Below are 22,790 nucleotides of genomic sequence, written 5' to 3' on the forward strand. Positions count from 1 at the left end.
AAGGAACCTGGGGCACCTGCCCAGCTCAGCGGGTGAGCCCGGCCCCCTTGATCTCTGGGTTGTGAGTTCAGGCCCCATGTCCGGGGTGGACATCACTTAAGAAGAAAACAGAAGGACAGGAAAGGGATCCAGGGACAACTGCGTCTCCTGTGGGCAGAGCACCGGCCAAGGGCGTTGGTCTGCGCCCCCAGCCGCAGGGCCGGACGCTGCCCGTCTGTCCAGTGGGGATTCCGAGTGGGGGACATCCGACCCGGAATGCGCACACCCCACCTCCACGCTCTCACAGGTTGTGCTGGGGTAGAGCTGACTGCCCGCGTTCTACTCACTTAGGCTTCAAGGGATTAGGGGAGTCTCCGGTGTAGTCTGCAAGAACGCAGGCCGCTCTTCTGCACAGACCAGACCCCAGCCAGGCGGACCACTGGCCGCCGGGTGAACCGGGAGGTGCTTTTCTCCGCACGTTTCAGGTGTGTGTGGACGGTAAGCGTGTTGGAAGCTGGCCAGAGCTCAGACTTGGTTTGGGATTCCCAGCGAAGAGAAGCTAGAGGTCACGGTCACCAATGATCACGCTCACGCGTACTGATTCGTTGAGCCGTTTACTCAGTAAACGTAGAGGTACAGAGACTTTCTTTTCCAATACAGCACAGAGAAGTGTGGGCAATAGGTGTGAGCTAGCACAGCTCCCTGGGGCGCCCCTGCTCTCTAGGGGTACCAGTCAGTGGAGACCGCGCCAGCAGCCCCACCTTCTTCCTCAGCGGTCTGCCCCATCCTTGTATGGGAAGCACAGCTGGCCCAGAGCTCAGGTGCCCTGTCCCCACATTCTGCTCTGTGCAAACTCACACCAGAGAGAAGTATGTACACTCGCTCACCCACACAGGGCTGGCCTGTGACACCACGGTTTGGAGATACACCCACCCTGCCAGCTGATGGCTACAGGGGTAGCAAGTCCATGGTTTACATGCCCCCCTAACGTAGCAGTTAATCTGCTTCCCCATCTTCTCGTGAAGCTGAGCCTGATGTGTTAATACATTTTAATGACAGGAATGAGCAAGGCTTTAAGTGAGAACCTCAAACTACAAATGCCACTTTGTTTGCATTCTTCTTCCACCTTACCGGTGACTGCTTCTGCAGCTACACTCTCCTTGCTGGGCACTGCTGATGCCGAAGGTGTTGTAAAATACCTGAGCATAGTGATTTCGGGATTCAATACAGTTGGTGGTCCCTGGTTTACTTCATCTTCATGTTCTCAAAGTAACAATCTCTACGACAAGACGTCAAGTCTGGCTACAAGGAGCAACAGGACGTCAAGTCTGGCTACAAGGAGCAACAGCTCATCTCAAGTGCCCAGACCCCATGAAGGAAATAAAACAATGACCGGACAGCATCACCAGATCCACACATGCGGGACCGTGTAACTTAGTTACCGGTCATGCCCGTGAGCTGGTCCCGTGATGTTACACGGCCTGCTTCTCAGCTGCAGACACGCATCATGAGATAAAGTCTTCTACGCTGAGAGTGAGCGTGGCCTTTCCCTTCACTAAGTGACAAATACAGGGGACCCGGGGAGAGCTGTGCTGGTGGAAACCATTTTGCTGTCACACAGAGAGTACACAGTCCTGTTACAGAGAAGCCGTTACAGGTAACTGTCACAGTGCTGTGTTCCAAACATGTCCACACCTTGAAACATTGATTTCATTGGCTAGGTAATTCTTTAACGACACGACCAGAGAAATACACAAGTTTATTGGCACAGGCTACATTGTGAATGGCGTCTTTCGGGGTTACACAAAACGGAAGACCTGCATGAAAAGTTCAAAATGCATACCGAAACGCAAACGCACCCGGAGAGAAAATGCAGCTGTGTAGCCTGAGGGCAATTATTTCCCTTCAAAAGCCGCCTGGGGAACCAAGAGAAGAGGGCCAGGTGAGAGAGGGTGCAGAAAGGCAAACTTCCTAAGAGCTATCTGTCAAGTGACAACGGACGGGGCTGCCGCGTCCAGGCTCGAAGGCCGCCCGCTTCAACCTGACTCTGACTTCTCCAGACCGTCGTGCTGGTGGTGGGCACTGGTGTGGAGACTTTAGAGACCTTCTGTGGCAATTCTTACTGGCATGGAAATCTTGTCCATGGGTTACAGATTACGTGAATTATACAGAGAAGCAGCAGAATACGGAATGAGGGTATGCCCAGCAGTGTTTCTAAAGGAGATCCTGGGGTCTGTGAGGCACCATTCCTTTCCGCCTCACTCAGGACCCGGCTATCCTTTTTTCTCGTCCACACATATTGAACATAAACGCCAATGTGTTTCTGTAAAATGCTTGGCTAATCCAGAGGTAGCATAAGACTTCGTAAGAGTTTTGGCTTCTATTGCTGAAGAAGGGTTAGTAATAAGTGCAAGAGCACTGCACACGCAGCAGACGACAATCTGTGCGGCCACGGACATTTGCAGCAAAACAAAACAAAAACACAAAACACTTTGTTACTCGTTATAATTTCTGTGGAATGGTTTAAAAAAAGAGAGAAAACACTGGCATTTCATGTGGGGAATCTTGACAGATGTCAGTCTGTGCCCTGTGAGGCACACGCACCAGTAACTGGCACTCAAAGTGCTGTTAAGTGCTCAACCTTACCACGGCACAGAAACCAAGTGGTGCGCTCCAAATTTTAACTCCAGCGCATTTAACTGAGCGACTATTCACAGATAGCGGGTTCGGAAGTAAGGACGCCAGCCAGGGATGGCCAGGGATGGTGAGGCACGTGAAGGGCAAGGAGCGGGAGGTAGGAGCTGAGAAGGGAGAGTCTCCAGCCCCAAAGGAGGGCCGCCCCGCAGGAGCCAGGCCCTACGGCAACAGACTCTGCCAGAACCAAGGTCCGGGAAAGGGAGGCGGCGGAGGGAAGGCAGGGTCCAGCCTCTCTCCTCCCACGGGGGATCTACCATCTCCCGTGTTCACACTTCAGTAGGAACCCTAGAGGGACAGCCCCTGGGGTGCAGAGCAGAGAGGAGGGCGGGGAGGCGCCGCACCCATGCCAGTCCATCACACGGGCCGCTCGTGCGCAGCTGCTACGGATCCGAGGCACCCTGAGCCCTGGGGAAGCAGGCTTTGGACTCGGAGGACGTAATCAATCCGACTACTTTGGAAAGTTCATCCAAAGTGTTGTTTTTGTCATATACTTCTACATAGATCATAACCCACGACACACTGTCAGTATTTGGCTTTAAACAATGGATTACCTTTTTAAAACATTTTAAAATGAGAAAAAAAAATCTATTATATTTACCACATATTCAGCACTCCCAGAACTCTTCGTTTCTTCCTGTAGATCCACACTTCCAGCCAGCATTCCTTTCCTGCGGCCCCCAGACTTACTTTAATTTTCCTGGAGCTACGCCTACAGCCTCTTCTTTTGCTTTCATTTCTGAGAGGTCTTCTTGATGGGTAACAAACACCAGGGTGCGGGGGCTTTATTCTTCCCTCAGTAATCCGTCGTCGTCGAGCGGCACCTGCCCACGAGCCGACGTACTCTGCTCTGCGAGCGCGCCCTGTCTGTCCCGAGGTGCTTTATAACCATTCTTCTTCCATCTATGATGTCCGTTAGGGGTTTTTGTGTGTCTTGTTTGGGGTTCTCTGAACTCCTTGAATATGTGCAGTGACACTTTTCATCCCATGGGTAACAATTTCAGCTGGCACTTACTCAGCTCCCGTGTTCCTTCTCTTCCCCCTCCCCCCGCTCCTGCTAGGACCCCCTCCCACTACAATGGACCCGTCCTCTCTTCTCCCAGGCTTTCTTCCTCTGTACATCAGTTGGACAGTTTTTTTAAAATTCTTACTTAAATTCATCGATTTTTCTTCTTCTGTGTCTCATCTGTTCTTAATTCCATCCAGAGTTGGGTTTTTTGGTTATTGGTGTGGGTTTTTTTGTTTGTTTGGTTTTTGTTTTTAATTTTCAGATTACCACTGTTTTCATCCTGAGGAGTTCCACTTGGGGTTTTGAAAATACACCTTCCACTTCAGGTCTTATCACGTTCATGTTTTCCTCTAACTCATAAAAGCTAGTCGAACACCCTTATCCAATGTCAACTGCTTCAGTCTCTTCTATGTCTCTTCTACGGGCTCATTTTTGTCCTGGCCACAAGTCGTATTCTCATAGTTTCTTTGCGTGTCAGGAAGTTTCTGGATGCCAGACATTGTGGGTCCAGAGCAGCTCTGAATCTAGGGTTAGTTCCTTCACAAGATCATAGTCTGCTGGGAATCCTACCTGATGCCGCACGTGTTCAGAGTGGTTTCCACTCCAGCTGGCGGGAACTTTACTCCCAGCCTGGCACTGATTTCTGGGAGCTGTTCAGCCTCCTGCTTTCCAGCACGACTTTTCCTTTCACACACATGCCAATCAGCGCTAAGCCAAAAGACTCAAGGGGACTCCTTGTAGGTTTCTGCAGCCCTCTCTCTAGAAAGCTCTCTCCTCTCCTCTCCCTATAAATTCTAGCTACTCTGGCCTCTCCAAAGGCCAAGTCAGCAGCTCTCTTCGACAAGACCGCATGTGTTCCCTTCCCGGAACGGCAGCCTGGGAGCGCACCTCACTCTGTCCATGGTCTGCTGGGGATCACAGACACCTGCTTGCCATCGGTCTCTAAACCATTCTTCCACATACATTTTACCGTTTCTAGCTGCTGAAGGCAGGGGAGTCAATCTGGTTCTTGCCGGACCAACACAGCAGAAAGCAGAAGTTTTCATACTTAAAACACATCTACCATTTTAAAATAACCATTTTCATAACAACTTATATACAACAAACACGTTATAGAATTCTTTCAATAGATCGTGCTTATAAAAATTCTTCCCATTAGGACCTCTCCTCCATACGGAAATCTCCAGTCCAGACGATTCAGCATTTCCTTTGTGTATATAACCTCTAGTGTACTGTGAGTTACCCTTTCTTGATGAAACCTCTCGCTTGGTTTTTACAGCAGTCCAGTTTCCCCTCGAGTGTAGGTCCTCTAACAATGAGCTGTCACTTCTGACTACAGGGTCTGCTACATGATACTGCTAAGACTTCCACGTTAAGTCATCAATGGGTGAGAAGCTGTGTGTTCCGGGAGAAGGCTCCCTTACACTGTCTACTTAAACAAATTCCCTCTCTGAATTGGGTGAGACCTGCCTTCCCAGTGCACTGACGGGGTTGCTCCCATGCGTGTGTCCTTGGACACGTCAAAAGGCGACATCGGACGCCAGATTTCCCATGTTCACGGCACCACGCCGTTTCTAGAGTGCGTGAGTCCTCTGGTGAAGCGTGAGCTGTGACTCCCTGCGGAAGGTGGTCCCAAACTCACCGCACCCGGAGTATTTGTCTCCCGTGTGAATTCGCTGATGCCTCATAAGGTGAGACTTTCTAGTGAAAGCCTTCCCACATTCACCACATTGATAGGGTCTCTCCCCTGTGTGAATTCTCTGATGGATAACGAGCTGTGCCTTCTCAAAGAAGGCTTTCGCACACTCACTGCACCCGTAAGTTTTCTCTCCTGTGTGATTTCTCTGATGCTTAATGAGCTGCACTTTCTGAACAAAGGCTTTCCCACACTCACTGCATTCATAGGGTTTCTCCCCTGTATGAATTCTCTGATGCCTAAGAAGCTGTGGCTTCCAGGCAAAAGCTTTCCTACACTCACTACATTCGAAGGGTTTCTCTCCAGTGTGGGTTCTCTGGTGATGAATGAGGCTTGACTTTTCACTGAAGGTCTTCCCACACTGCGTGCACTCATAGGGCTTCTCCCCTGTGTGTGTCCTCTGGTGTGAAATCAGGCTGGACTTCTGGGTGAAGGCCTTCCCACACTCACCGCATTCATACGGTTTCTCGCCAGTGTGAGTTCTCTGATGTGTTAGGAGCTGCGACTTCCCAAAGAAGGTTTTTCCACATTCAACACATCCGTAGGGTTTCTCCCCCAAGTGAGTCTTCTGATGGCGGAGTAGCTCTGACTTCTTAAAGAACGCCTCCTCACAGTCACCGCACTGATAGTTCTTCTCTCCTGTGTGCTTCAGTTGGTGCTTGATGAGCTGCGGTTTTCTGATGAAGGCTTCGCCACACTCACCACACTCGTAGGGCTTCTCCCCCGTGTGGATCCTCTGATGCCTGATGAGCAGTGAGTTCCTGCTGAAGGCTTTTGTGCACTCGGTACAGGCATACGGTTTCTTGCCTGTGTGAGTCCTCTGATGTGTAATCAGCTGTGACTTCCAGAAGAAGGCTTTCCCACAATCACTGCAGTTATAGGGCTTCTCCCCAGTGTGAGTTCTCTGGTGGGTAATGAGCTTGAACTTCTGGGAGAAGGCCTTCCCACAGTCGCTGCAGCCGTAGGGCTTCTCTACCGTGTGGGTTCTCTGATGTCTCTTGAGCTGCGACTTCCTGCTGAAGGCTTTCCCGCAGTCGCCGCAGCCGTAGGGCTTCTCTCCCGTGTGCGTCCTCTGGTGTAAAATGAGCAGGGACTTCCTACTGAAAGCTTTCTGGCATTCTCCACACCCGTAGGGTTTTTCTCCCGAATGCGTCCTCTGATGAATAGTGAGCAAGGACTTCTGGGAGAAGGCTTTCCCGCAGTCGCTGCAGCCGTAGGGCTTCTCTCCCGTGTGCGTCCGCTGGTGGACAATGAGCTGTGACTTCTTATTGAAAACGCTGCCGCAGTCCACGCACAAGTGGACTCCTGTGTGTGTTCTGTGGTTTGCACGGGGCCATGACCCCGTCCGGCTAGCCTTCCTACATTTACTGTAATCACAGTATGGCTCTCCACCATGGGTTCTATCAGCTTTGATATACAATAAGTATTTCTTATTGAGCTCATCAGGTTTCTTTCTTCCACGGTTATTTTTTGGAATAAGAAACTCAAAAGGATGTTTCAAACTTTTTTCACCTGAGCCACATTTATGGGGTCTCATTGCTAAATGAACAAAGTTAATGCTTGAATGAAATATTTTCCTAAAAACATCATATTCATGGCCTCTCTCCACACTTCTAAGCTTGTCTTGATTATCCTGGTGCCACATTTTGAGACTGTTATCTAGCCAGACTTCTTCTAAAAAGGAAACAAATGAATCATACTGTGTAAATCTCCCAATGATTATACTCGTTGAATAAAACTGAAATGAGCCTAGGATCCCAATTAAAACAAAACAAAACACAAAAACCCTCCCAAATATAATATCTATTTACTGGACTCTAGAAATTCTGACAGACACCGTATGTTAACTAACTGGAATTTAAATAAAAGCCTAAAAAAAATGTTTAAACAGAAATGAAAACATTTAAAAGTTACAAGGGCTTAGAAACATGAATTTTTAAATGAGAAAAGATGAAATCCACTCAAGGAGCAGCGACCATGAGCGATTTATACTCAAACGCTGGAGAGACTATTAATCACTAATGTGATTATCTGCTGTCCGTCCAGAGGGAAGACGAGGAAGAGCACGGGTCAGCATGCCCGCACCAGGGCCCCCCGGGACGGCATCACTGAACAGCCCGCACACGGAAAAGGACTGGCACACTGCTGAGTGCTACGAAGGCAGAAATACTGAATACAGAGCAGACACAGGCTATTGAGTGTCATTCAAAAGACAAGAAACAGTTTCCTGTATGATCGTCACAGCTGAAGAACATTTTGGTTCAAGGCTGTCGCCCAAAACGCCGCCATCACTGACTTCCCCATAAAGGCTCCTTCTTGCTAGCCAGTGTTTTTTTTTTTTTTTTTTTTTTGACATTTTAACTCAATCTGTAATCTATAATGAATCTATATGTAATCCACCTGTGCAAATCATTCCAAACCACAAGAAGCCTGTGCATAGCACATTAGGACAGACTCTTCAGGACCCAGTAAGTACAACTCTTTGTGGTTTCCACAACATGGTCATTTATCGGCTATTTTAAAGTGAAAGTCTGTTTACTTTACGATAATCTTTACTAGTAATTGTGAGCCAATATTCTCAGGAGGTACTCTGCAAGTCAAAAGATTTGGCAAGAACTCAAATATAAGGCAAATACTTCTTTTCTGCATGAGTTTGTGTGTGCGTGCGCGCGTGGGGTAGAGACTTACCTAATTCTCAGACATATCAGAATTTCAGAAAAAGGACCAACTAGAGCTGCTGATATAGAGAGTAAAAGGACCCAGTGTTTGGAGCTTAAGTGAGTAGAGATATTGATACTATTCATTGAGATGAAAAAGACTGAGAAAAAGTTTGGAGATCAAAAGCAAGAGTCATACGTAGACATCTAAGTGTGAAGTCCCCCTGAAGTGTTTATAAAAAATAGTTTCATGAAATCTGAGTAAAGAAATGAAAATTTTAAATTAAAATCAAAACGAGAAATAAAATTTTATATATATACAAGTTAATAAATAACATAAAATAATACTTAAGGAGTTCAACTGTAACAAAACATATTTAAGAATTTAAAAATCTTGGGGCACCTGGCTGGCTCAGCATGTTAAGCCTCTGCCTTCGGCTCAGGTCATGATCTCAGGGTCCTGGGATCAAGCCCCGCATCAGGTTCTCTGCTCAGCGGGGAAACTGCTTCCTCCTCTCTCAATGCCTGCCTCTCTGCCTACTTGTCATTTCTCTCTCTGTCAAATAAATGAATAAAATCTTTAAAAAAAAAAAAAAGAATTACAAAATCTTGGTGCACTGGGGGACTCAGTCAGTTGAACGTCCGACTCTTGGTTCCAGCTCAGAGCACAATCTCGGGGTCCTGGGATCTGACCCTCTGCCGGGCTCTGTGCTCAGCGGGTCGTCTGCCCGGGACCACGTTTCTCCCTCTCTCTTCCTCTCCTCTGCACCCCACCCCCACTCTCTCTCCGAAAAAAAAAAAGAAAAAAAAAAGGAAAGGAGGGACTCCTGGGGGGCTCAGTGGGTTAAGCATCTGCCTTCGGCTCAGGTCATGATCCCAGGGTCCTGGGATCGAGTCCCACATTGGGCTCCTTGCTCGGCAAGGAGCCTGCTTCTCCCTCTGCCTCTGCCTGCCATTCCGTCTGCCTGTACTCACTCTCTCTCCCTCTCTCTCTCTCTGATGAATAAATAAAATCTTTAAAAAAAAAAAAAAAGGAAAGGAAAGGAAATAAAAATCTTGTCATTCTGGAAAGCGAGTGTGTAGGTTACAGGCATTACGCAGGGCCAGGCACGGGTCAACCCACTTCTTTCTGCCGCACTCTGGTCCACACTGCCTGCATTTCACTTCTGTTTTCAAACTAATATTCCTTCTTCCAGCCTTGCTCCCCCTCAATTCTAGTTTCCAGAGAGCCAGTGAGCAAATTAGAAAACGTGATTAGGCTTTTTACCCCCTTGCTTAAAAAAAAAAAAAAACACAACCCTTTAAAGGGCGCCTGGGTGGCTCAGTGGGTTAAAGCCGCTGCCTTCTGCTCAGGTCATGATCTCAGGGTCCTGGGATCTAGTCCCGCATCGGGCTCTGCTCAGCGGTGAGCCTGCTTCCCCCTCTCTCTCTGCCTGTCTTTCTGCCAACTGTGATCTTTCTCTCTGTCAAATGAATAAAATCTTTAAAAAAATACCCCCAAACCCTCTGGTAAATGCAAGCTTTTACCGTGGCTCAAATGCACCAACACGCGCGTCTCTTCCAACCGCTCTGCCTTCCTCTCGCGCGCGCTCGCTCGCCGCTGCTCAGCCGCACTGAACTCCTCCGCACCCCTCTGATCCCAAAGGCCTCTTCTGCCTCCAGACCTGTGCAATGGCTGCTCCTTCTTTTTTTTTTTTTTTTTTAAGATTTTATTTATTTGACAGAGACACAGCGAGAGAAGGAACACATACCAGCGGAGTGGGATAGGGAGAAGCAGGCTTCCCGCCGAGCAAGGAGCCCAATGCAGGGCTCAACCCCGGGACCCTGAGATCACGACCCCAGCCGAACGCTTAACGACATAGCCCCCCTGGTGCCCCATGGCTGCTCCTATTTTTGGCGCGCTCTTCCCAGCTTTCAACGTGGCTCATTCAAGTGTAAACATCATTTCAAGGGCGTCATAACAATCTCCTGCTTATTTCCTTTCTAGCACTTATCAAACAGGCAGTCACTACTTCTGTGTCCCCCACTAGAATGCAGACCTGAGGGCAGGGAGGGGTCTGTACTTCTCACCAACGTGCCCCAGCGCAGACGTGCCCCAGCGCAGGCAGGGAGCGAGGCCTCAGTACACGGAGGACCCTGTGCACTCACGACTGCGCTTCTAACGCGCTTCCTTCCTGTATCAGGAATCTTCATAAAGAACCCTGCATTTTAACATAGACACTTTCTGTTCAAATACTGAGTGACGAATAAATAGTTCTGCATTTCCTTCTGCGTTAAAAACCCCTGCTCCTGCAAGGCTGCGTCATGACCCTTTCACTTGGTTCCTTTCGTCCCACAGGACAGCGGTGATTCTAAACTAAGGGTGAACACAAACATCTACCTTCGCACACAGTATTTTCTGAGGAACACATACCCGGACCGAATCACCCCTGGGAACGGTACCTCGACCTCAGTCACGTGACGTACTTCCTAGGGTGAGCCGAGACACTGGGAGGTGAAGACCGTTGCACCAACGGATAGAAAGAAGAAAGGCCCCGCCTTACCTGGCCCCACAACACTCCACTAGTGAGACACTGAATCATCATCGCACTGTAAGTTCTACGGGGAGGAGAGGAGAGCAAGTCACCTGCCATCTTAATACGTGGGGGGAAAATTGTTATGACCTCATGGTTAAAAACTGGTGAAAAACTCCAGGTAACCCCTGACCAGGGCCAGGGCTCCTCAAATACAACACTGAGTGGCCAGAGATCTCCGAGAGGCTGCGAGTCGCTCTCGCCGGGGGAGAGAGGGCTCCGACGGAGCAGCGACACCGGGTCTCCGTGGCAAGGGTATGAGGCTCACGTGCGGAGAAAAATGTATGAAACGTGTGAAGACACTAGTTCTAAGGGAGGCAGCCCTGACTTCAGGGCCCAGGAATTGAAAACAAAGAAGAATGGATGAGACGTTGCCATTCCGTGAGGTTCTTCCACAGAAATGTCATGAATACATCAACCCAGCCCACAGGGTTAAACCCAGCAGACTCTTGGCGGGTCACTGAGGAGCCTGGGGAAGAGGGACATCGAGGCACCGCAAGGTGCCCGGGAGCCGCCCGCGCGGACGAGGGAGAGAGCGGGGCCTCCCCACCAGGCTCCCGGTGCTCGGGTTTTGCTCTATATGCACGGATTCCCCTTACACTCCCTTTGGGTTCAAGACAGAAATGTGACAACGAGAGGCAGAAAAGAACACTAACAGAGGACCGGCGGGCGCCCTGCGACAGGACAGGAGGAGCCCTGAGGAGGAGGCAGGAGGCCCGCCCTGCGGAGTGGGGGTGCAGGAGAGGAGGAAGGAGCCGAGGAGGCTGAGAGAGGACCCTTGTCCCGGAAAGCAAGGTCTGCCATGCCGGCCACCGGCTCGTGCGGCGGGGGGGGCAGGGGGAACGTGTGGCCACCAGCTCCACGCAAGAGGACACAGCCCGCCGTGCAGACCGGGCCGGAGCGTTCGTTAAAACGCAGGAAGCACTCAGGTCCCCAGCCCGAGCCAACTCGAAAGACGCAGGAACTTCAAACAGTTTTTACAAATAACATTTCCAAATAACTCTTCAAAATATCATACCCCAGCTCTCGTCAGAAAGCCGTGATCCAGCGGGCACCGGACGCCCCACACACGAGTGCCTCTCACCTGCCGCGGCCCGACGCGGGGCTGCTTCTGTGACCCATGGCTCTTCCGGCTCTGGCTTGAAAACCGCATCAGGTCTGATAATTTGATAACCTGTCAGTTGGAAACACGGACAACTTGGACCCGACTCCTCGGGCTGACAGACTCTTCCACACGGAGGAGATTTACTACGGAAGCTACAAGACACAGCAAGTGGCCCAAAATCTGTCAGGTGGGCATAGAAATCAGAATCTTTGACATCGGAAACTTAACCCCCAAGTCAGTAAACCTGAGAGCCCCCCCAGGTAGTGGATCCACACGGTTTACACATGAACACGCTTACCCAAGAAAACCAGATTGCTGTAGTTCTCCAACATCACGTCTCTGTACAAGCTCTTTTGAGTAGGATTAAGGAGCTGCCACTCCTCCGAGGTGAAGTCCACAGCCACATCCTCAAACGAGATCTGGAAAAGCGTCACCACGGTTAGAGCCGCGGAGGGGCTCCTGTGGGACACACGCCTTCTTCTCCAGCGAGGGAGGCGGCCTCGCCCATCTCGAACTCCTCGTGTCCCCTTTGGGGTCCCGCTCCCCTCCAGAACGGGCGCTGCCCTTACTGACCCACGCCCTCTGGGGAGCCCTGTCTTGCTCTCCCTGGGGCTGGGGGGCTCCAGCGGCCTGTGCCAAGGCACCAAGGCGACCAACTCCCACGTGACTGCGCCTGGAAGGGGCTCACTGCCCTGCTGCACCCTGTAAGGGAACCAGATGTGAGCTCCGCTGGCAGACTTCTAACCCAGAGAGGCTGTGGGAGAAACTGTGCTATTAGCCACAGGTTTGGGGGACTTGTTACACAGCAATTGGTAACGCATAGGATACCCTAACCTTGCGTTATACTTTGAGAGAAACAATAATGTCATCGAGCCATTTTTCATTTTGAATTCACTCATCTACCCACCCACCTATCCGTTAAGAAACTGGATAGGGGACGCCTGGGTGGCTCAGTTGGTTAAGCATCTGCCTTCAGTTCAGGTCATGATCCCGTGTCAAGGCCCCTGCTTCTCGCTCTGCCTGCCGCTCCCCGGGCCTGTGTTCTCACTCTGGGATGCCTGGGTGGCTCAGTGGTGGCTCAGTGAGTTGAGTGTCTACTTTGGGCTCAGGTCATGATCCCAGGGTTGTGGGATCAAGTGCCGCATGGGGCTCCTTGCTCCGCGGGGAGCCTGCTTCTCGCTCTGCCTGCCCCTCCCCCTACAGTGCTTCCTCTCTCTGAAAAATAAATAAAAACCTTAAAAAAAAAAAAAAGAAAAGAAATTGGAATACGTTGTGTTTAAATAAGCACAGTGCTTCCCAAAGAAGGTGCCACTGGTATGTGGGGACAATTCTTAGCCGAGTCCCATGCAGCGTCAGACCTCTAGCACGCCTGGTGCCCACCCACTAAGTGACAGTCCTGTTTTATAGCTACTGCCAACACCAATGTTGACAACATCCCCATCTCCCACACGCTCCTCCCCCCGCGTCCGCACCCACGTGCTAAGAACTAGCGGTCCTCCCCGTATCTTCTGGAACACATACAGGGAGTGGCTGGAGCTCCCTGAACGGCAAATGGTGCCAAAATATGCAGACGAGTAGAATAAAAAGCACGCTTTTAAAACTTTCCGGTCTTTTCAGGCCAGGAAAGAAGGTGATACAGAGGCCATAAAACAAGTATGCAGAGGGTTTTGGGACAAAAGGCAAAGGAGCTACAAGGTGAAACCAGTGTGGACGAAGAACGTTGTGGGACTCCCCCTACCTGACCTCACAGCCTCCTAAAGCCACAACAGTCAGGACAACCTACTGTTAGGCAAGGGATAAGTACACAGACAAGCGAACAGAACAGACAGCTTACAATTACACCCCCCAGGTATGCTCAACTAATTGTGAAAAAGGGTTCCACGAAGAAAGGAGTGTTTTTGAAAAACGATGCTAGGGCGCCTGGGCGGCTCAGTGGGTTAAAGCCTCTGCCTTCAGCTCAGGTCATGATCTCAGGGTCCTGGGATTGAGTCCCTCATCAGGCTCTCTGCTCGGCAGGGAGCCTGCTTCCTCCTCTCTCTCTCTGCCTGCCTCTCTGCCTGCTTGTGATCTGTCTGTCAAATAAATAAATAAAATCTTTAAAAAAAAAAAAAAAGAAAGAAAGAAAAACGATACTAGCACAATGGCATACCCATAAGCAAAAGAATAAACCTCAACACAGACCTCACACCTTATATAAAAATTAATTCAAAATGGATCACAGGTCTAAAGGGAAAACATAAAAGTAAAAAGCTCTAGGAAAAACCCGCATGATGCCAGATTTGAACACATGGTCAACTTAAAAAAAAAAAAAAAATCAGGGGCACCTCTGAAGAAGAGAGAAGAAGAGAGAAGAAAATCTCTCTGCCTGTCTCTCTGCCTACTTGTGATCTGTCAAATAAATAAAATCTTAAAAAAATAAAAAAATAAACCTAGCACCCAGGGAAGCATGGTGCTGGAGGTCATGGACGGCTTTGTTTTTTGGACTAGTTCCTGAAAGCTTTCTCCTCCTACTGGAGAGAACAAAAACCCAAAGAAACAACTCTCAGGGCTGCCTTTTGGAGACTCTCGAGTAGACCAACGGCTGAACCACCAAAGACGTGACCGGGAGACGGCGAGGACGGACTGCGCTCCTGCGCTCCGCAGGCCAAACACGCCCAGATGCTGCCCACATCTAACGAAGTCTGGACTAATGACCTGCGGTCATGGACAAACTGACTTGGAAGGAAATGCCCCCAGCAGTCCCTCTACAACCACATTACCCAGATGGACTAAAAACCGCAGGGCAGAAGCGCCCCCACTGGGGGCCGTGTTAACCTAACTTGGACTAAAGCAGGCCCCGCCTGGGGTCCCCTCTATAACTTCTGTTTCCAGGAGACCATGTGTCCTCTGGGATTGCGCTGATGTGTGTGCCTCAACCATCGTGACACTCTGTTAAGTCAAAAAGTAAAAAGACCTAAAGGTACATACCTCCATGCTCAGCTTTTACCAAAAGATGCAAAAACACTTCTACCTAAAAAGTATCAAAATTACAACTGAGTGAATATTTATGGGGCCATTTGAAGGTTATTTGTAATGATCAGTTCTTCCAGGTGACTTAGGTTTCTCTCCTAATGCTAGAACATAGGTAAGACGGGTGGTCCAGGCCCACTGGTTCCGTCCTGTACCGAACTCTGAGTTCTGAATTTTACTTCAGATTCAAGCCCTTCGTTCACACTGAGGAACTCTGTAAGGAACAGTCTGGGAAGTAAGCTCATCGACCGCAGGGTTTATGCCTCCCAGGGCAACTGTTCAGGACTTTGTCCACTTATCACCCACATGAACAACGCGCCAGACGTCTTCGCTGGAAGCCATCATCTGCAAACGTCAGCTGCACTGAGTAGGTAGTCTGCCTTTTGTCCGAGGAAAGCACGTACCAGCGCTACCTGCGCTTCCCTCCCCATCTGCACTCGGACTGAGGACAGCCTGCGGCTCACCTCTGGCAACAACGTACCTCGTTTCCCACAGATCCGTGCTTCCACTGAAGACTTCGTATGATTCCATAATCCACTTTGTTCTCTGACACCGCCATTCCCAAGCTCATGTTTCTGATCATGGTTTAACTGTATTTAAGAGCTTTCCTATAAGCCTTGTCACGCCTATGGAAGAAGACCGTTGGAGAACAAAGAACTCACCTGGGACTTGAACATTTTCTGCGGCTTGGAAAATCGGCTCCGTTCTGCGACTCCTCCCGTCCTGCTGCTCTGCAGAGGCCTCCGGTCAAATGTCTGTAAGCTGAGAGGACACCCCTAGTCCCGAAGCCTCCTCCGTCGCATCTCACATGAGTTCTCTTGCTCCTCAGTCATGGCCTGGAGATGCAGTGGGAATTTTATCTTAGATGAGGTCATTAATCTGGGTTCTCTCTTACTGGGAAATCAAACAACTTGAATCAGGGCTGCAGGGTCAGAATCAGATGCGAGAGGACCTCCTGGCAAGCCTGCATCAGGCCAGGTCTGCACCAGCCTGCACTCTGCAGCCCCTGGCTCCCGCCCGCCAATGCCAGATTCCATCCACGCGCCCCACCGGCGCCGCCAGACGTGCGTAGAGAAGGATCACCACACCAAGACGCTCTCCACAAACAGACCCCCGGCTCACTCACTGTGCAGCAGTATTTTCTGGAACAATGACATGAAGTTACTAGTACTGGTGCTACAGAGTAAGATGCAACTTTCTTTCCCTTTCTTTTTTTTTAAATAAAGCTGTTTTTCTTTTTTTTAAAAAAGACTTTATTGGGGCGCCTGGGTGGTTCAGTGGGTTAAACCTCTGCCTTTGGCTCAGGTCATGATCCCAGGGTCCTGGGATCGAGTCCTGCATTGGGCTCCCTGCTGGGTGGGGAGCCTGCTTCTCCCTCTCCCTCAGCCTTCTGCTCTGCCTGCTTGTGCTCTCTCTCAATCTGTCAAATAAATAAATAAAATCTTTAAAAAAAAAAAAAAAAAGAAAGAAAGGGAGACTCCTGTGACTTCTATTCAAAAAAGTACTTTAGAAAACCCGTAATTGTACATTTGTTCTCTGCCCCTTGGAAAAGTATGTAAATCTTACCTAAAGCTAGTAAGCCTGGTCTGGTTTATCCCCCAGTATGTCTTTCCTAAGGGCCAGGAGCTATCCCTTTGATGTCATCCAGGAGGATCGGCCCCTATTTCCCAATCTCAGGAAGGGCATGACCCTATCCAAGTGCCCGACTTTGGCACCTGCTCCCCCCACCCACCCGGGGTGTAAAACTACCTCTTATCACGAAGATATGAGAAGGCGATTTTTCCTTTGGACAAAGGCAAAAGGCTAACACAATGGCCACCTCAAGTACTGGGAAAATGCAGTATGAGCTGCATGTAACAAATTATCCTTGACCTTGAGAACGTGTGTGTAACGGGTGTGCCGGCCTGGCTACAGAGAATAGTGAGATTCTCTCTGCCTCCGTGATCTCTTCAGTGCGCTGCCTGCAGAGCTCAGTGCAGTCTTGTTTCAGGTTTAATTTTTACGCAACAAGAAAACTGCTTTTCTTTTTCTTCCACTTTTGTGAAGAGACTTTTGGGTTGGCTGATTTGGATTTTCATTATTTCCCCAAGAGGCCAAAGAACCAAGTACTACTGCTATTCTAAGAACTTTTTAAGAGAATGCAAGCTACGTAAAGGTATCTTAGGCAGAATTATTGGAAAAAATAAAACCAAGATTTCAGCTAAGTATAATAAACAAAAAATACGGGACGCCTGGGTGGCTCAGTCGGTTAAGCAGCTGCCCTCGACTCAGGTCATGATCCCAGTGTCCTAGGATCGAGTCCCTTGCTCCGCGGGGAGCTTGCTTCTCCCTCTGCCTCCGCCTGCCAATCTGCCTCCCTGTGCTCTCTTTCTCTCTCACTCTAACTAATAAATAAAATAAAATCTTTAAAAATAAATAAATAAATACGACATCTTGACACAAACACATACTTACACCATGAATTCCTTCACTGCTCATGGACCAGGTCACTTACATTCACAGAGAGGAGACGAGAGCCAGGGGCGTGAAATCACACTGAGATGTTATCTCCTTCCTAAGAACATACCTGAAAAGAAATGTCCAACATCATAGCACCCAACTTGGGGACAAGAGGGACAAATTCTACCTCTCCTAGCAATCCTGCTGGAGGTTTGTCCAGAACTGCTGGTCTGTACCTGGGGTCTAGGAACAGCCGTTGAGCACCGTGTCCACAGGCTGACGGGCTAGCGAGGAAGACTGAACGTGGTGGACAGGGCAGTGGGCACCTTTCCAGAAAATAAGCTGAACGGAGAGTTTATAGCACCTGTAGAAGATGGACAGCAAGAGCTCTTTGTCCAAAGGCTGTGTTTTGTTCACGCACGGGGAGGGGGTCTCCAATGTCCCTGTGGATATAGAGAAAAGTCAGCCACAAATGAAAATTATGCCCGGAGGTTAGCCAACTGCTGGGTTCTGCCCCAGGGCAGCTGACCAGAGCACAGCCGGAACACCGGCCCCTTCAAGGCAGTTACAACCCACCCCAACTTGGGCCGAGGGCTAGAAACAGATGAGACAAGGCTGCTCCCAACACCACATGCTCGAGAACCCTCCGCAGCTCAGTCAGCAAAGCGCCCGCCCCGTGCAGACCGTGAGCAGGAAGCGGAAGGCTGTGGGAAGACCATGCCCATCACGGCGCACTACACGCAGAGGGCTGGAGCCAGACGCAGCTAAGATGCTTCAGGGATGGAGGAGGGCACGGGACTGAGCCAGCAAGGGGGAGGACCGTACGGCCCACAGGGTCACCGAGAACACTTAAACAAGGAACTATTCCAGTAAAAGAAGCAGTCACACATCAACAATATGATGTGCGGGGTGAGAAGAAACAAAAAACAAAAAAGAATATGTCTTTCAACAGAAGTCACTATGTGGAAGTGCTGCCTGAGCCAGTGTGCAACCAAAACTCACCGGGACCCCCCCAAACCCACAAATACAACTCACACAGGCCCTATCACCAAAGAGGGCCTCAATCACACACAAGCCCCCAGAATGACCGGACCCCCTCGCCCCCCAGCCCCCAGACAGAACTTCAGCCCCCAGAGGCTCCCACTTACCCACACTGATCACCTGAGAATTCTCCAGCCCCTCCTTCACGGACCACTAAGAGCCCTCCCAAGTCTCCAGACCTCACAGCCACCGAGCGCCACAAGCCCCACTGTCACTCACCCCACTCGCCCCTCACCCCACCAGGACCGACGGCTGACCTTGCAGGCGGTCCCTCAGGATCTTCACTTACACATCCACATCCACAGTGACTCCTCTAGCAAAACCCCCATCATCACCCCCAAGTGGCCCAGGAGTGCATCCATCAATGAAATCCGAAGTCGCTCCCCAGCCCCACCCCCACAGGACCCTCCATTCCTGACCATTGCAGGCTCTTCCTCACTCGGCCCCAAGCCCCAGCCAAGGTCAGCCCGTCATCGCCGATTCCCACCAGTTTCTCAACACTGACGCCACGAAACCCATCACTGGACCCCCACATTCCTACCCAATAACCTTGGCAGTCTACTCCATCCGTCGACTAGAAGCGGAGTCCGTGAAATCCGCATCACAGAATCCCAAGTCCTCCTTCCTACAGTAGCCCGTCCACTCACCCTAAAGTGCCCCGTCACTGTTCTCCAAGCCCCTCAGCCTCGCCAGCCTCCATCACCACACTCAAGGGACTCCCAATGCTTAAGCATACACCACCCCAACCATTCACTTCCACCATACCCTATTTTCTAATCTCCCCCAGCACTCCCGAACACCCCCACAGTCCTCCTAATCAACACCCGAAAGGGCCACCAGCTCTCTATAAACACCGATGGGCTGGTACCTCCAATTCCTACCCCACTGTCTGCTCACTCACAACCCCCAACAGGCCACCCAGCAGCGTGCACCCAGACCCGTTGTCAAGCCCACGGGTTCTGTCCTGACCCATCAGCCCGCACTCCAGTCCGCTGGCCGCTGATGAGGCACAGGACGAGAGTCTGGAGGACGGGTGTCTGGCCTTGTCATAAGCCAACAAGGGGGCATGTGTTTCGGGGTCCTCTGCAGCGCGCTCCTCCCTGGAACACACGGGGGCGGGGGGAGACCTCTCAACCTTCCTGCGCCCCAGAAGCCCAGGGCTCAGGTGAAATCCAACAGTGTCAGGAACCAACATGCCTTCCAGGCAACGAAGTCCTCGGTCCACCAACCCTGAGCCCTCTAAACACCCCAAAGCAGCCCCCCGCAAAGGCCTTACCGCTTGTCAACGCAAAGGCACCTCAAGCACCCTGCTCTTCCCGCAAGGAGCCCTCCAGCCGCATCCCCGACGGCACACACCCTCTCCCCAGCCCGGAGCGCAGCCTCTGGAGGCTCCCGCGCCCCCGCCCCGGCCAACCCCTCCGGTCTAGGCCTCCGTCCACGGCCCCTCCCAACGGAGGCACCCCAGAGGCCTCCCCCACCACTTAACGCCCCCCGCCGGCCCCGGCCCCCACGGACTCATCGCACACACACCCGTGTCTGGGCCGTCCGGTGCCCCTGCTCCTGACCTCCCCCGGTGTCCTCATCGCGGCGCCCGCAGACGGCCCCCCACACCCGCCCCGTCCCTAGCACCCCCAGCCCCCCAAACGCGGTCCCCGGACCGCGCCGCCCCCACGCCCCGCCCCGCCCAGCAGGGACCCGCGCCTGCGCCGCGGGACCGTGCCCCGCCTACTCCCGGTCCTCCTCGCACCCGGCTCCGGAGCCAGTGGGCGCGTGCTCCGGGGTCAGCGCGGGGCCCGCACGGACACCGAGGCCGCACCAGCCGCGCAGCCTCGCCGCCCCGCCCCCGCCGCACACACCCTTCGGCTCCGGCCCACAGCGGCGGGACTCACGCGGCCGACGGCGGAAGGGCGAGCGCCGAACTCCATTTCCCAGAGTGCGGCTCGCCCCGAACTACATCTCCCAGAGGGCTCTGCGGCGGGCGTCTGCGGACGGCAGGTCGGCGGTTTCCGGTTGTCGGGCTCTCCGCGCGCCCTGGGGCTTCTTGCGTCGGGGCCCCCGGGGCCTGTGGGCTGCGCCGCCGGGAGCATGCGCGGGGGCGCGTGTCGGCGGGTCCGGGGAAGCTGTGTGCGGCCGGTCGTCCGTGCCAGGTCGAAGCCCTGCGCGCGTGGTGTCGGCAGGTCCGGGGACGTGCCGCCCACAGCGCCGACAGACGGAGTGAGAACACGGCCGCGAGGGTTTGGGGAGAACGTGTCACTGTGGGGAGGGAAGAGGAGTCGGGGGACCGGACAGCGGAAGCCTCGCGAGCAGCCCGTCTTGTTTTGTTTTTAAAGATTTTATCGATTTGACAGAGACACAGGCAGGCGGAGAGGGGGAAGCAGGCTCCGCGCGACGCGGGGCTCGATCCCAGCGCCCGGGATCACGACCCGAGCCGAAGGCGGCGGCTCGTCCCACGGAGCGCCCCAGGCGTCCGGGCGCCCCGCGACGAGCCCGTTTAAAAAAACAGAAACAGAATAAGCTCCCGCTAGCAGTTTCTGTCCGACGGGGAGGGCGCCCTCCGGAGGTCGCCCGACGCGCCCTGCCGTCCTGCGCCCCGGTCCCGCTTCTGCGGACGCCGCTGCCCGGCCCGCCGCGTCCCGCCCCGCGGCTCCTGGCGCGGCCGCCGTGGTCACCGACGGACGGCGCGGGCTCCTGCGGCTGCTGGTGGTGTGGAAGGCCCCGTCGTGGCCGACCCAAGAACCGCGCCGGCCGCAGGATCGCGGCAGGTGCCCGGGAGCGCGAGGGGCCGGCGGCTTCCCCAGCCCCGCCGCGCGAGGTCGCCCGGGCCGCGGGCCGTAATGCGGCTCGCGCCAGGCCCGCTCCGGTCCGGGGTCGACGGCTGGTCGACGCCGCTGCTTGGGAAACGCGCTGCTCCGCGGCCTGCTCGTCCCGAATGTTCCTCGTGGCTCCGTTGGGGACGAGTCCGCCCCTGCACGCGGTTGGACTTACAGGACAGGCTCCGGGCGCCCGGGGCCCCGTCGGTGAAGCCTCTCCTTTGGCCCAGGTCCTGATCCCCGAGTCCCCAGACGCAGCCCCACTTGGCGCCGCCCTCTGCCCCGCACCCCGCTCTGAGCTCCCTCGCCCTCTCCCGCATAAATAAATAAAACAAGATGGACACGTAAGTGTGTAGTCACTTTCCACCCGACTCACTTGGGTACTAATTTCTGGATGAATTAGTTGATTTCCTGAGCGAATTGGATCAAACTGTTGAGTGTGTTTTTAAAAGAGAAGCCTTTTTTCAAGTACACAATTTTTTTCACGTTTTTATTCAAATAGCAGAAGGTTTACGTACAGCGTAACAGTAGTTTCGGGTGTAGAATCTAGTGACTGATCGTAAGGCCTGCCCCTCCCAGAGGAACTTGCTTGTGGACCCCGATGTAGGGGTGGGGCAGGCCAGGTGGGGATGTCCAGTCGTGCAGCATGTGGATGTCCACTAGGGTGGATTGAGATCCGATTGGCCACCTGTATAGGGGTGGGGCTCAACCAACTGCATAAAGGTTGCTGCGAGGCTAGCAAAGCAGGAGGAGAGCTGCGTCGGGAGCGAAGAGTCGGTGGAGTGGAGGAGCTGTAACAGCTCTTGTAAGAGCTCTAACCGCCGTGAGCGGTCCCACCTCCAGTGGTCCTGCCTCCCGCGGCCCCCAGAGCCGCCGCCTGCAGCCTCCAGCCACCGGGGGTCCTGAGCCGCCTGCAGCCTTCAGCCGCATGCAGCTTCCAGCAGCCCCAAGCTGCCCAGACACCAGCGGTCCAGCTGTCAGCGGTCCCTCAACGCCTGTGGCCCTGAGACTCCAGCAGTCCAGCGGCCCAGCGGTCAGCGGTCCGGACGTCTGCAGCCCCTGGATGCCAGCGGTCCTGAGACGCCAGTGGCCCAGAGATGCCAACAGCCCCTAGCCGCCAGCAGCCTTGCCGCAAAATGCCTTGCCACCCCGAGCCACGAGTGGTCTCGTCCGCAGCGGTGGCTTCCTCTGGGTGGCAGCCTGGTCAGAGTGGCATCGTGGGGAGCAGAGTCTGTGTCATCCGGGTTGTCCTTGTCATCGTCGCTGTCCTCGTTGCCTCTGCGTCGTCGGGAGCGGCCTCGTCCGGGAAGCCGTCTTGTCCAGAATGGCCTCTTCTTGGGAGCGGCCCTGTCCGGGGAGCGACCTCATCGAGCAGCGGCCTCATCTTGGGAGTGGCCTCTTCTTGGGAGCGGCTCCGATCATGGAGCGGCCTCATCTGCGGAGCGGCCTCATCTAGAGCAGCCTCGTCCGGAGCGGCCTTCTTGGGAGTGACCTTGTCGGGATCATCGTCCTCGCCTTTTCGTAAGAGATAGCCCTGACCGGTCAGTTTGATTCTTGATGCTTGGCGCGAAATAAAGTTTTGTTTGACCTTCGCTTTGTATCAGTCTCGTTCCTTTGATCACGGACCCTAACAACACCCAGTGCTCACCCCAAGGACCCCTCTCATTTAGTACTTGATTTAGTTAATACCCCCATATCTAGTTAATCACACTTCACAGTGGGAATGGGACCTGTTCTCTCGGTTTATTTTGGGTAAAGTTGGATCTTGGTCTAGAAGT

The 22,790-nt window shown here is 52.7% G+C and overlaps 2 protein-coding genes across 22 annotated transcripts; one reads left to right on the plus strand and one right to left on the minus strand.

Annotated features, from left to right (window-relative positions):
• Positions 1-577: 577 nt before the first annotated feature.
• Positions 578-20,134, minus strand: ZNF605 (zinc finger protein 605). 21 transcript variants are annotated; one of them, XM_059139029.1, is made up of 8 exons: positions 19,733-19,858; positions 17,398-17,604; positions 17,177-17,288; positions 15,385-15,864; positions 12,287-12,415; positions 12,012-12,132; positions 11,627-11,782; positions 578-7,052 (listed from the first exon to the last, which is right to left on the minus strand). In XM_059139029.1, the coding sequence occupies exons 6-8, from the start codon at positions 12,043-12,045 to the stop codon at positions 5,257-5,259; spliced, it is 1,986 nt and encodes a 661-aa protein (XP_058995012.1). In that variant the 5' UTR covers positions 12,046-12,132; positions 12,287-12,415; positions 15,385-15,864; positions 17,177-17,288; positions 17,398-17,604; positions 19,733-19,858; the 3' UTR covers positions 578-5,256. The 21 variants fall into 21 exon arrangements, 20 of the variants coding, with proteins under 20 accessions (XP_058995012.1, XP_058995006.1, XP_058995004.1 ...); XM_059139023.1 differs by lacking the exon at positions 12,287-12,415 and having other exon boundaries at positions 15,385-15,558; positions 15,675-15,864; positions 19,733-19,857; XM_059139021.1 differs by lacking the exon at positions 12,287-12,415 and adding an exon at positions 19,172-19,302 and having other exon boundaries at positions 17,398-17,525; positions 19,733-19,857.
• Positions 16,534-20,803, plus strand: LOC131811004 (ESX-1 secretion-associated protein EspI-like). Its single transcript, XM_059138992.1, has 4 exons — positions 16,534-16,575; positions 18,446-18,663; positions 19,829-20,416; positions 20,533-20,803. The coding sequence occupies exons 1-4, from the start codon at positions 16,534-16,536 to the stop codon at positions 20,714-20,716; spliced, it is 1,032 nt and encodes a 343-aa protein (XP_058994975.1). The 3' UTR covers positions 20,717-20,803.
• Positions 20,804-22,790: the final 1,987 nt, after the last annotated feature.

This window comes from Mustela lutreola, chromosome 11, assembly GCF_030435805.1.
Source record: "Mustela lutreola isolate mMusLut2 chromosome 11, mMusLut2.pri, whole genome shotgun sequence".
Taxonomy (NCBI): domain Eukaryota; kingdom Metazoa; phylum Chordata; class Mammalia; order Carnivora; family Mustelidae; genus Mustela; species Mustela lutreola.

Coding starts and splice junctions, on each gene's coding strand:
- ZNF605 (XM_059139011.1), bottom strand. CDS start 15,305: ATGATCAGAAACATGAGCTTGGGAATGGCGGTGTCAGAGAACAAAGTG. Junction 12,133..15,203: donor ACGGATCTGTGGGAAACGAG/GTACGTTGTTGC, acceptor ACGCTTTTCCAG/ATCTCGTTTGAGGATGTGGC. Junction 7,053..11,626: donor GCTTTCTGACGAGAGCTGGG/GTATGATATTTT, acceptor TTTCCTTTTTAG/AAGAAGTCTGGCTAGATAAC.
- LOC131811004 (XM_059138992.1), top strand. CDS start 16,534: ATGGCCACCTCAAGTACTGGGAAAATGCAGTATGAGCTGCAT. Junction 16,576..18,445: donor AAATGCAGTATGAGCTGCAT/GTAACAAATTAT, acceptor TCACCCCACCAG/GACCGACGGCTGACCTTGCA. Junction 20,417..20,532: donor CCACAGCGCCGACAGACGGA/GTGAGAACACGG, acceptor TTGTTTTTAAAG/ATTTTATCGATTTGACAGAG.